Source organism: Dermacentor variabilis, chromosome 7 (assembly GCF_050947875.1).
Source record: "Dermacentor variabilis isolate Ectoservices chromosome 7, ASM5094787v1, whole genome shotgun sequence".
In the NCBI taxonomy this organism is placed as follows: domain Eukaryota; kingdom Metazoa; phylum Arthropoda; class Arachnida; order Ixodida; family Ixodidae; genus Dermacentor; species Dermacentor variabilis.
The window spans coordinates 118822710-118836708 of record NC_134574.1 but is presented as its reverse complement, the minus strand read 5'-3'; the positions used below and the strand labels follow the sequence as shown (position 1 = coordinate 118836708).

At 45.4% G+C, this 13999-nt stretch overlaps 1 protein-coding gene across 1 annotated transcript in view; it reads right to left on the bottom strand.

The window, feature by feature from the left end:
• Positions 1 to 212: 212 nt before the first annotated feature.
• The window catches only part of LOC142587069 (uncharacterized), a 474295-nt gene continuing 460508 nt past the window's right edge, over positions 213 to 13999 (bottom strand). The window contains exons 5-6 of the mRNA XM_075697958.1: positions 11092 to 11148; positions 213 to 512 (exon numbers count right to left, since the gene is read on the bottom strand). Of these exons, the coding sequence (XP_075554073.1) occupies positions 361 to 512; positions 11092 to 11148 (209 nt within the window). The 3' untranslated portion in view covers positions 213 to 360. The remainder of the gene's footprint in view (positions 513 to 11091; positions 11149 to 13999) is intronic.

The following is a 13999-nucleotide window of genomic DNA, read 5'->3' as shown; positions in this document are numbered from 1 at the left end:
GAAGAGCGCCGGTTTACTTTTTATCCCACGTCGAGATCTGCTGGATCGTTCGATCGTACATGTTTCAAGCCACAGGTTTTAAAACGGACTTCTATGACATAAAGGCGAGCACGAAAAGCCGAAAAGTCCCTGCGGAGCACAAGACGAGTGCTGCGCAGGTAAAAAAAAAATCACTAAGTAAGTAAACAGCTTCATTGCAGAAACACCTCGCATACTGTTATTGTGGTTCTACGTATGAGTATTTTATTAACACTAGTCCCGATCCACGTGCATATAGTTGAGAGTTTATTTTGAATGGACTACCTACGAAGATGGAGATACTTTGAAATGCTGTATGCTACGCAGAGATCCTCCTTTCTATCAAGCAGCGCTTTTCTCTAAGTTCTTGCACTCTTCGGATGTGTAAAGGGGTGTGTGTGGCCCCGTTACATATCTAGAATATTCATTGTCGCAGTCAGTCGGCGGCGTTCCACTTGTAGGATCCGTTACCACAAGAGTGTAATATACGGCCACTGCAAATAAAAAAGTAAGCAACAAATTACTAAGGTGCCTTGTATTTTTTACGCATACAAATATCTGTTGACATTAAGAATGAACTAAGTGAATATTGTGAAGTTAGACTTCCCAACTTAATAGCCAAACCCTAACATATAATAACAATGACAAAACATTCGACAGTTTAGATTTACTATAGTAAACAAAAACATATAAGAAAAGCAAAGGCATTAACCAATAGCGAAGTAGCATTTTCCATTCTCAGCGTAATAAAAGTGCTCTGCAACATAATTATGGAATAACAGTTGAATATGTAGGCCGGTTGGCGCGACGGCCAAACATGGCCAAGGAGCTCCACGTAATATCCATTCATAATGTGACACTGACTGCGTATAGATCTGGGCCCATATTCACAAAAGCTTCTTACGCTAAAAGTGTTAGTGCCAGCCAATAGTGATGTAGCAAACATTAATAGCGAACGCGATCAGCCAATGAAAAACAGCAGTTACGAACAAAAACCTTTGTTAATTCGGCGCCTGAGGTATATGGGAATGATTTCTTTAAACTATGAACACCAGTCTATATCCGGGCTGCCTTGACAAAATGAAATGAAAAAGAAACGGAATAATTATCCAAAATGACGTGTCAATGCACTATGAACTCACTGAAATGCGAAGGAGTGTTATAAAGCGAAGTTTTTATATAAAGTAGTATTGACGCACACAAACAGCACGAACGTATCAGGGCCCACTTTCTGTAAGAATATCTCTTCATTGCCGGACATTTGAGACGATTGTACCGGCCCTGGCCAGTGCAATAGAGCTTAGCTAAAATATATTTTGCAGATGCGGGCTAAGTTATTGTTATTACGTCTTATTAAGTTTCCCATGTTAGCCAATTTTGCTGCTAGAGCATACTTACACGCGAAATTTTAACGCATATAGATAGCGCTCGTATTCTTTAAACCAGTGGTGGCTAAAGGGCCGCCATTACTGGCCATGTTCGCTCGGTGATTGCCTTACTAGGGGTAACGTATATTGTAATTTGTGCCGGCAAGCTGCTTTATTTGCAGAAATTAATGCTACCCTCCACTAGGTGGTGATTTTTCCTTGGCGCAGCCAGCGCGAGCTTGAATTTTTGAGGACTGACATCATGGATCACCATGAACCAGAGTCATCCATCCCTAACTCTAGACGTTAAGACTTCCTCGTGAAACCAGCCAAAGAAAGCTAATGATCCAGTGAGCTGTAAGAAAAACAAAGTTTTTTCAAACGCGCAATACGGCTTGCGGTCATATAAATGACTAGTGAATGGAAAGATGCTCGGCCTTCACAACGAAGTAACCTGCATAACAAAAAAATTTATAAGAGTCGAACACTTCGGTATAAGGGCGTTTGAATATGAAAGCATCTGAAAACGTTAGCGTCATGAGCAACACCAGTGGTGTTGAAGACGCGAGACCTCGACGCTACACAGGGTGAGATCGATTGGAAGCTATTTGTGAGCATCAAGTGGAACATTATATCCTTATAGAATACTGGCACTGGTACTAGTGAAACGGCGCAATTTAAAGTTTTTTTTACAACGAAGCTATTAATGGCTACTTGGCTCACTATTGACTGATAATTGACTGAGACTGAGACTAAGAATTGACTGAGGTTGAACTCTTGGAAAACAACTTATCACGATCAAATGGTCTCTTTGACTTGGTTTTGCAAAGACTATGCACACACTTTTTCATTAAATTAGGCCAAAGTCTTTCACACACGTTATGCACGCTGCCGAAGGGGTTGTCCGTCAAGTCGCGGTGAAACCTGGCCGTTGCAGTCGAGCTTGAAGGGTGTGGTTCGTCAAACGTTAGTTGTGACTGTCGGTGCTTGAATCGACAGCTTCGTCTCCTCCTCCTTGTAGTTCGTGTTGCTGAACGACGGCGGCCGCTGCAGTAGCTTCGATCTTGGCAAGCTGCCGCGCTTGGTAAGCTTCTCTATAACGTGCTAATCTGGTCGCCCTTTGCTCCTGCGTTTCAGCAGACAAGTTTGCCGTTGTTTATGATTTCGGAGCCTGCCGTCTAGCCATATCTACTGGATGACTGGATTCAGCTTGTCGCTTGCGCTGAAGCATACGCGCGGACAGCACAGCCGGCACGCCATTTATGGCGAGACTCAGCGACCAAGCGCCGGTGATGCAGCCGTAGCGGCGTGGCCACGGCTGCTCGTCTACTCGGAGGCCGACGGCGATCTAGAAAATTCGTCGATAGTGTTTGTATATTTGCTATCAGAAAGAAATACGGTCATAGACAAATAGATATGCCTACGTGGCTGAATGCGAAAGCATTGTGACGTCTTCTCAATGACGTCAATTTAAGAAACGAAATTTTATGGTTATCGCGTTGCCTTGTATCATATGTCTTATCACGTGGCTCTGCGTTGTTAAGACACTTGTGTTGACGTGCAAAGGAACCGGGCGGAGCTACTGACTCAGAATTTGAAGTCGAAGCTTCGTCCACCGGAGAGTCCCAGTCAACACCGCCGAATTTTCTGCTTCATGAGCAATATAATGCTTTCGTATATAATACTCACAAGCGCTGAAGGTGCGGTATCTTGTGCGTGGCGTTGACTAAATAAGAGTTTGGTGTCGGGGCGGTGTTTGCACGCATCCATCAGCTATCCGCCACCAACATATGTACAGCGTCAGAAACATCTGAAGTGAATCATTGCGGCCTTATTCCTTGATGTTAAAGGTACGTACGACGATGTCCATCATCATGCGATTGTGGACGCCACAAAAGCTGTAGAGATTGGTGGCCACGCCTTTTGCAGGATACGCAGCTATTTGAATGGAAGATCTTTCTTTATTTTGACAGAAGACGGATTAACGCCATTAAGCTATACTAGTCGTGGTGTACCGCAAGGTGGAGTACTCAGCCCGATCCTGTTCAACCTGGTGCTCCTTGGCCTCACCGATTCATTACACCAATGCGGTCAGCTCTCTGTATATGCAGACGACGTTTGCATATGGGCTTCGGGAGTGACACGTCTACAAGTTCGCGCACGACTTCCGAAGGCTTCAACAGCCGTGTCAACATACCTAAGGAGGCAAAGCCTGGAGGCTTCCCCTGAGAAATGTGCACTCGTTGCCTTTACTCGCAAAGCGATGACCCCGTATGCTTTGCGGATTAATGACCAAACTGTACGATACAGCCGAACACACCGGTTTCTCCGCGTCATCATTCATAGGGACTTGTCTTGGAGCCCTCACGTCTCGTACATGACAAAGCGTCTGGCCGCCATCGTGGACCTTCTTGCGTTTCTCGGCGGGAAGTCCTGGATCGCAACAGTACCATCTATGTTGCAACTATATAAAGCACGGTTTTGGGGCTTCCTGCGGTACAGCTTACCTGTACTAGGAGATTCTTGCGCTACAAATATCTGCAAACTTCAGAGAGTGCAAGCACAAGCACTCAGAACTTGTCTAGGTAGGCCCAAAACTACGTCAACGATTGCAGCAGTTGCCATTGCCGGAGACACTCCTTTGACAATCTATATAGATACAGATGTCCTGAGCGCCCATACCCGACTCTTGATTCGGATTCCGTCACGCCATCTTGCTTGCTTGCCAGCAGAAAGGCCACATTCAACATTTGCCAAAAGTCTTGTGAGATATCAGTCCTACTTGCCATCAGATTTTACGCCTGCTACACGATTGTCCGATCCATTGTGGTGTCTGCACCGGCCGCAAGTGAAATTGACAATTCCAGTAATCATGAAGAAAGCTGTAGCGCCGTTCGAAACTTTGAAACAAGTAACTTTGGAACACATTCACAACGTACACAGATTGCGGCAACATGTCTACACCGATGGTTCCGTAAAAATCAACAGCTTAGCTGCTGCAGTCATCATCCCGGCAAAATCTGAAGAAATCAAATTAAAAGAACTTCATGAGTGAACACATCAACGGGCGATGAACTTGCGGCACTATGTGCTGCACTCGATTTCATTAATCAGGAACCACCGCAACAATGGGCAGTCTTTAGTGACTCGAAGGCAGCCCTTCAGTAAATACAAAGCCCAATGCGCCAAGGAATCAATGAGCAACTGGCCTCAGAAATTCGACACATGTATCCTTGTAGCCATGACAAGGTCCACAACATCATCTTTCAATGGCTTCCGGGACATTGCAGCATCAGCGGGAATGACCAAGCCAACGAAGCCACCCGATCTGCACATAAAAGTGGTCAACGTGTCTTGATTCCGCTTTCGCGAACAGATGCTGCGGCTGGGCTGCGACTGATGTCCCGTGAATCTAGTTTGCCTCTGTGTTGACTCGAACGCTTTCGCCATGTGTCGTTTCCGTTCGTTGTCTCCGGACATACGCATGCGCCTACCGTCTGGCTTACCACGACGATAACAGATCATGCTGTACTATCTGTGGTTAGGCGTTGCATTTAAAAACTCGTATGGTTTCCATATGGAATGGCCAGCAGCCCACGTGCGCCACATGCAACATTGATGAGGCTCTTGCACATGTTATCTGTGCCTGCCTGCGATATAGTGGGGAGAGACAAGTGCTGTGTAGAGTACTGGACCAGTTGGACAACCTTACACTATCAGAATTCAAAGCTTTGGGTCAGTACTCTCTCGGAACATCCACGCTAAGGGCATTACTCGCGTTATTAAGGTCCCTGCGGTCTGCGGGGCTTCAGGATAGACTGTAATAACGCCACCCCCTACCGTGTACGAGGTTTCGTCGTGCTCGTATCTATTTCTTTCTATCTCCCCCTTCCGCTCTCTCTCTCTCTCTCTCTCGTTATCACCCTTTATCCTTCCTCCGTGCGGGGTAGCCAACCGGAAGTGCCTCTGGTTTACCTCCCAGCCTTCCTATGCATCCTATTTTCTCTCTCTCCCTCTCTCTCAAGCCAAGAATGCTATTAGCCCCATATGAACCGATGGTACGCCTAGCAAGTTTTCTCCAGACGTCACGGAGGCAAACAGGGGTCCACGTCAAACTGGACGAACTGCATCTCCGAACTGCTGCTCAACAGCGTGCGCCTGTACAAGCTGAAAACTTGCTCAGCGCGCTTCGAAATTGGGCAGGCATTAGTGGTCACCATATCTTCGGGTTACTGTCAACATCGCTGTTTAGAATATGTCTATGCTGAGGGAAAGGGTACCTAAAGCAAGATGCGATCTGAGGAGGATAGTGCCTGTGAGGGTGTTGCTTAACTACGCAATAAGCTGATTGGTCTGCGGGTGGTAAGCAGTTACTTTTGAATACCTGGTTTCACTTAGTGGGATAAATCACATCGATAAGGTCTGCCCATAGCCCCGTCGCTCTGTGTGCGATTACCGTGGATAGGGCATCATTGCGCAACATGATGTGACAAATTCCACACGTCTCAAGCATTTGCTTTTGTGAGTGCGCCTGTCTCAGGATAACGAGTTATATAGTCGGGGGCACAATGACCTATTTGTAACCATTGCTTCACAAACTCAAATGTCTTGAAATGTCATTGTTATCTTGGTCGGATGGGTTTTAAGGTGATTTCACGGTTCGGTGTAGCCTGCTTGGCATAAGGGTCGGTGTCTCTCGTCGCTGAAATTGGCGTTAATGGCAGCATCAAACATAATGTAGGTTATTTGCGTAAAGCCAAGGCCAGAACGAGGTATTATTGTGCATTTTGGTGAATGCCGGGAGACGCCAGTACGCGTAGATCTGTCTTCTGCGTTGTAGGGAAATATATTGATGTGCAACAAATCGCACGAGACTGCCAGTACATTTCGTTGATTGCTTGAATCGGTGTATATTTTTGAATATGCCGTCCTTTAGGTATAAGGACGTCAGCACACAAGGTAGGTAGTGTGGTATGAGTGCTTGATGGTCAGTGATAGGGCTAATCTCGCCGCCATTAAGCTACCGTTGCTGCCTAGGCCGGAGGTCCGACTTCAGCCGAGAAAAATGAGTGATGCCCCTACATCACAAAATGCTGTGATGTAGGGGCATTGTTCTTGTGTAGAACGACATTACTCAGTTGCCTAATGCGCCCGAGTGTCATCATGATGCATGGTGACCAGTGCACTTCGTCGTTGATGACACTATGAAGCGAGCTAAAAAAATTGGGGAGCATTACATGCGAATAATACTTTCTTATTATGAGGCCCGCCGTTGTGGGAAAATTTCGGTCACCGGTAAATTTTTAAGGTGAACTTAATGTAAGAACGCGCATGTTTTCGAATTTCGCCCCTATCGTAATGCGCGCGCCGTGGCCGGGATTTGATATCGAGACCTCGTGCTTAGCAGCCCAACACCATAGCCAATAAGCAACCACGGGGGCTTATTAAGGGAGCTGGCAATGGAGTATGCTGTAAATTGAACCTTTCTAGCTCCTCATGCAGTGATGGCGCTTTATGGGTCTTTAATTCAAGATATTTATTTACGGAGAACACTTCATTTCTCGTTGAAAGAGTTCGACGAAAACTCGTCTTGCTCATAGTCAAAGCTAAAACGGCGCCAACGAAAAACAGTAAAAGTTAAGAAACCAAGACGTTTAGGCTCCCATACGGGCGCTTTGTTGACAATGAATGTAAACGAAAGGCGGTAGATGTCAATACCTGGGTACCTGGGCACCAGGGGCAGTATATATCATTTCTTGTGCAGACTGTAGTTACGTCTACACCGATGAGACGGGCAACAACACTGTCGTGATGTCGAAAAAGAAAAAAAAAAGATTCTTCTAACGCTCTTTCCAAACATTCTGCAACAGAAGGACATGATATTCTCTGGGGTAGGGCGCATGTGCTAGCCACTGAAAGTAATCTATAACCTCGTGTTGGCATGTCGAGTTATTACTTATCCGAACTACTGATACCACGCTACACCGCAAAGACGGACGCCTTCCTTCCGTTCATGCTCGCTGTTTGCGCCTTATATTCACACGTTCAGAATCATCTCCACCTTTCGTTTATTTCATTGTGAACAAGGTCCCCGCGCGGGAACCGAAACTTCGTCGTTTCTTTTCTTTTAATGTGTTTGGTGGGCGTCAGTTTTACCTTTGACTTTCAGTTCTTGTTCTTGGAGGGTGGCGCATATGCAGAGCATGCCGAAACGGCATGTGCTGCTGTAGTTAAAGGCCGTGCCACTGGCAGAGCACGGATGACGGATTGCAAAGGGGAAAACCTTATGCTACGTGCGCCGCAGCTACGCGGGTCAACCAGTGACGACCAACTGCCGATATGCCACTACGGAATCTTTACTGCCTGGTATAATCCTTTTCAGATGGAAGTTGCGACGGCACCTACACGGGGAAGAAAGCATGGCATCGTCCATAATACCCATGCAAGCCTACATAAGGATCAAAGTTCATTAGCAAAGAGTCTCCGTAACTCGCGAAAGTCTTAAAAGAAAGAAATAGCCAACCTTTCCCTTACCGATAAAATACCGCAGTTCGACCCTAAAAGCGAAACACCGATTGCGAAAGCAAATTATTAGATAGCTGTGCGAAGTAAGGATAGTAGTTTCATCGGCCGTATAAACTTGCAGACATTCGCGTACTCGGTAAATTAGCCACGATACAATGTGTAGGCGTGAATCAACTGGGACACACAGAGACAGCGCTGTTATTGTGTGTCTGCTTCTCTCTACATCCTTGTCCAGTCGCGCATACATATTCTACCATTGATTCAAACCAACTAGCCCGTCAACGTGTTTTAACTAAATTAACCAGAATGGTGGCACGCGCGCACAGGTAAAAAAGAACACACCTAGCTCGATGAGCGTGGAAACTCACTGTGAAAATTCTGCAGTGACGAATCTCGGCAGCAGCAAGCGAATTGACCTTCATGCATGTCTCGCTTCAGCGCGAAAGAAACGTCGAAAGCATAGCGCATACAAAGCTATCGGCACTACGCGCACTCTGCAAACATCGCTTATCGCTTTGAAGGTGAGTCCTGCGTCGGCGCGCACTTAAGCGACGTCGCACATTGGTTTCTAAGCACACGAGCACCGGCAATGCGTCCCTATGGCGTCCCCCAAACGTTCTAATATGGCGTCCGCGATTCGCATGGCCAACGGCGTAGTAGACGCCGCGGTTGCCTCCGCTCTCTACGGAGCGGCGGGCGAGGAGGACAACCAGGCGCCGTAGCAGCCGCTAGAGAAGAACGCCCCTTCTCTCTCACCTCACCACCCTGGGTCGCACTCCGAAGGCGAGGGCAACCATCCGGGCTCTGCGTTCCTCGCTTGTGCACGGGAGATTGAACCACGTTCACCGGCTCACCCTGACGCGCTTACACTCATACGGAACCTCACAGCGACGGAGACGGCAGAGATGCGCCTATGGTGTCTATATAATTGCTATCGCAATAAAATGGGGTTAATCGAAGCTTCTCATGTGTGCACCTCACCTTCGCCAGGGTTAAGTACCACACAGGTTACGATGCCGGTTTGCTGAGGTCTCCCGCTCTCACAGGTTGGGGCCTCCTCATTGCTGTCGGATAGCCTTGCCTCAGGCGGCTATAACGGCTCGATCAGTGCGCCAACGAAGAGCCCTTTCACGTGACAGTTCTCGCCGCCGCTCGTCAAAGGCTGCCAGTTCCTCGTGGGAACGCACCACGCGTGGCGGCCCACCCATTCTCTGATAATGAATTGAACGGAAATGAAGCCGCTGCTGCGCGCGCAATACCCATTCCTGCCCTTTTCCTGCCCGGCGGAAGCGAAGCGGCTCCCATTGGTAGCGCGCGTTGCATGAGCGCGCTCCTATGCAGCTGAAATCCTTGCTAATGACTCACCCTCCGGCGCCGGCACAGCTGTCGACTCATGAAGCCGCCCTGTCAAACAGCTGCTCAGCTCTGGGAGCCACTTGGTTTTTTTTATGTGTTGCCACAACGACACCGAAACTTGTGAGTCAGTGCAAGCTTCGCTTGAAATGTCGATATATATCCCACGTTACTCACGTATGAGCTCAACACTGTGTCAAATACGAGAAACAAACTCCAGTCTGTATGCGCGTGGCGGTGCGAAACGCCAGCCCATCCATTTCTCTCCCGCATCATGGCGTGCCGTGCCGACTGGTGCATCAGGCCTAGGCTCCGGTATACCATCGTAGGCGGTGCAATCTAGGATGACATGAGTCGGGAAAACCAAGCAGGCGCGGTGACGTTCATAGGCCGCCGCAGGCGCACTGCAGCACCACGTGATAGCGGCGGACCGGCCCTAATCAAATGGGTAGGCGGTATGCTAAGTTGTTTGTCACGTGCTCCTCTAGCACAACGGACTTGGCCGATTTCGAGACGCTCTCGACGTGAAACGAAAGTGTGAGTAATTATCATTATCAAAGAATAATTGTAAAAGGCAGGCGTGTCACGTGCAAATAAATAATGTGTTGCGAACGGGAAATATTGTTTTGTGCTTTTAATTCAATTTTATCGCAGACGTGGCCATTATGGGGTTCCGCGGACCCCATACTCGTCCTCCATGTATGTTTAAAATTGTGCACCCCATAAGACGTTTATTACGTATACCTCCCTTATGTGCAAAGATTGAGGGTAAAATAAATAAATAAATAAATAAATAAATAAATAGTTACATAAAATAAATAAATAAATAATGCAGTAAAATGACTAGGGCATATAATGATGCAATAAGTATGCGCAAGTAACTCCAGCCCACCATTCCAGTTTGGCATAACAAAGGTTTGGTGTACATATATTTCCCATTGTGTGTACATATACTGTAGCATCATATGAATCTTTCAAGCGCACTGGCCTTTAATGCAGCAGCGTCTATTATTGAAAAGCTCAGTTCATTATCTAATTTCAGCTGCTAAAGTTTTATAATATAAATATCTGCAACTATGACCTAAGGGGTATGGCATAGAATTTCTGAATATATTTATACATGTGTCACGCTTCTCTGTGAACAAGTTCCTTGTAACCATTATGCGCTTGAAGAACAAGCAACATGGCATTTTCCCTCATACAATTTCTTCATCCCCTTGTGGCATTGTGCATCCGCATGACTTGCTGTTTGCATTTCGGCATAGCTTGTTGAACGGTGTTGAGAATAAACGTGAACAGTTCGTGACTATAAAGTTGTACTCTGTGTTTCTCAACAAAAATATAAACGAAATAAACATTCCAAGAGATTCCATGTTTGACTGTACTAAAATAAAGAAAAGTTTAAGCATGGAATTTGTTTTAACGCATTTCATTGCGCGCGTCGCGAACCAGTTGCTTCGCATAATTCTATTATATGCGTTGTATCAGCATATTCTCTTTTGAAATAAAAGGTACATCCAAAATGAAATATCTTCAAAACATGCATGTGCTAATTAACTCAGAGGCAAACTTTTCAGTTTCACATGACAGTATCTGGAGTAGCATGTACATAATACTACAGCGAATTTATGCGCCAAAGAAACGTTGAACGAGCACTTATATTGCATACTCGAAACTACGTTATATCGCATTGAAGTCCGACAAGGCTGGCATAAAACCACCGGTATATTTACTCAGATGGAGGTACTATGGTTTTCCTTTTCGCATGGACCGTATTCATGAAAATTTGTTTTCATAACAGTGTGTAGATTTCTTGAGCTGTTCTCACCTGTGAAATCACCAGTTTCTTTCATGCCTATAGCATCCTTCATAAGCGGAGGGAGGCCTGCGAAAGAAAAGGATATAAATATCTTCAAAATAGTCCGTTTTTTGTGTTGCAGGAACTGTTTTGTAAATAATTCCATGCACCACACCTCGCGGTACAAATATGATGCATAATTGCAGCAATTATGCGTGTAATTTCAACGCAGGCATGCGAGTAATGAGAGTAATGAAATCTTCCTTGATTTTTTCAGTTATATTTCACTGCATTGGAAAAATATGTGTTGTGTGATAATGTTAAATGGGCAAATGTTGTTTCGCTTTGATTGCCGTGTCGGCGTACAGGTCGAAAGACAGAAACCAGTAGTAAGGGTACTTTATTGTAGCAGGCTCTCATAACCCTAAATTTACCGCGCTTTCATCAAACTTTTGTCAGAATTGCAGTAATGATTAACCTAGATGTTCTGTGCTGTTGGCCGTCGAATCAGTGAGGTATGCTGCAGCATCGAATTATCTTAAACTGGAGTAGCCGTAGAAAAAACGAAGAGGTGAAATTGTTGAGAAGTAATGCGAAGCAAAGCATACCAAATTGCGCACCTCTAAAGAATTTTGAAATTACGGCTGCGGGAGATAAAAAAGCACCATCAAGCCATTTGTGTGCATGTGTTCAAACCAAAGAAGGTATTTTGTATTTGAGGTAACCTTGTATTGAAGAGGAAAACAAATTATGAGCCTTTCCACTCTGCGAGGGCGGATGACAAGGAAAGCTCTTTAGCACACGCCACAGAGGTCAGACATAATTTTTTACAAAGGCACAAACACATTTATTATCCTGACCAGTGCTGATATTGACGATGGGTACGCACAGACGTTCTAGTGTCACATGTACTGTCAAATGCAAAAAAACATTTCTATGCCTATCCAACGAGAAATTTGTCGATCATGCCACACGATGAATGACTTATGCTTCCTTATGCAATGGCTCATAACCCTGTCAACAAGCAAAAAAGAAAGATTTTTATCTTATTCAGAGTCTACTGATATTGAAAATGTTGCCTCTTGACACTAATATACTGAAAAGGCATATCCAAGTGGTGAGACGAATACGCTTTTACATAGAATGAAGCGATTCTGCATCAACTTTGGGAGTTGAGCTTTCCCACTAGCAGATTTCTTGGACACGAGAAATCCATGGAACTCTAGCCTTAAGCAACTTCGCTATAAAATTGTCCCTGCTCTAATGCAGAACCAAATCAGGAAACTAAACAAGGAGTTTATTTGTCAAAATTCCAGAACAACCACTACTGATATCGCTGCCACACGCCATCAAGAAAAGTGGCCTGAAACAAAAACACGGAATCATGCTTGTGCTTCCTGGACTTCCTAGAAAGATCGCATGAAAGGCCAACGGTGAAGCTGCTACAACGAGGCTGCGTGGCTGATTGGTCAAGTTGCTGATTTATAATCGGAAGTGTAGAGCACTTGTCCTTGTCACTTGTCTTGACCAGGTTAAACCTTCCTGCTGTACACTTATGTTTAGTTCAACAAACAGGCGTTGGGGACCACCGAGTCGTGTTCCTGTTCTTTTATTTATTTACGCTCGATAAATCATCCTCTCTTCTCCATTTCTGCTTCCTCTCTTGTTTCGGCCTTTCGCAAATACTCAAGAAATTCCGCAGAGCAATATTGATGTTTATGCTCGAGTAGTAGTCAATGTTTTCTATTCTATTTATTAAATTCTTTATTGTGGCTTATTAGTTCACTGTGAAGCGCCGCTTGAGCCACGTGTTCCTTTAATGGATATCGATTGTGCTTTGACGTGGTCTTCGATATCATTAAGGAACAGTTCATTCGGTGCGCAAATATGCAAATAAATTATTTCCTGGGTATACAGATGCAGGATTAGAATCATCATCACCACAATCATCATAATCAGCCTGGTTACGCCCACTGCAGGGCAAAGGCCTCTGCCATACTTCTCCAAATACCCCAGTCAAGGCCATGTTGTCCCTGCAAACTTCTTAATCTCATCCGCCCACCTAACTTTCTGCCGTCCCCTTCTACGCTTTCCTTCTCTTGGAATCCAATCCGTAACCCTTAATAACCATCGTTTATCCTCCCTCCTCATTATATGACCGGCCCATGCCCCCATTTCTTTTTCTGTATTTCAACTAAGATGTAATTAACTCGAGTTTGTTCCCTCACCCAATCTGCTCTTTTCTTATCCCTTAAAGTTACACCCTTCATTATTCTTTCCATAGCTGGTTGCGTCGTCCTCAATTTAAGTAGAACCCTTTTCGTAAGCCTCCAGCTTTCTGCCCCGTACGTGAGTACTGGTAAGACACAGGTGGTGTACACTTTTCTCTTGATGGATAATGGCAACCTGCTGTTCATGATCTGAGAATGCCTGCCAAACGCACCCCAACCCCTTCTTATTCTTCTGATTATTTATGTCTCATGATGAGGATGCGTGGTCACCACCTGCCCTTAGTAGATGTATTCCCTTGCCACTTCCAGTGCCTCGCTACCTATCGTAAAGTGCTCTTCTCTTCCGAGACTGTAAAACGTTACTTTAGTTTTCTGCAGATTATTGTTAGACCCACCCTTCTGCTTTCCCTGTCCAGGTCAGTGATCATGCATTGCAATTGGTCCCTTGAGTTACTAAGCAAGGCAATAACATCAGTGAATCGCAAGTTGCTAAGGTACTTACCGTCAACTTTTATCCCCAATTCTTCCCACTCCAGGTTTGTGAATACCTCCTGTAATCATGCTGTGAATAGCATTGGAGAGATCGTATCTCCGTGCCTGACGCCTTTCTTTATTGGGATTTTGTTGCTTTCCTTATGGAGGACTATGATGGCTGTGTAGCCTCTATAGATATCTTTCAGTATTTTTACATACGACTCGTCTACACC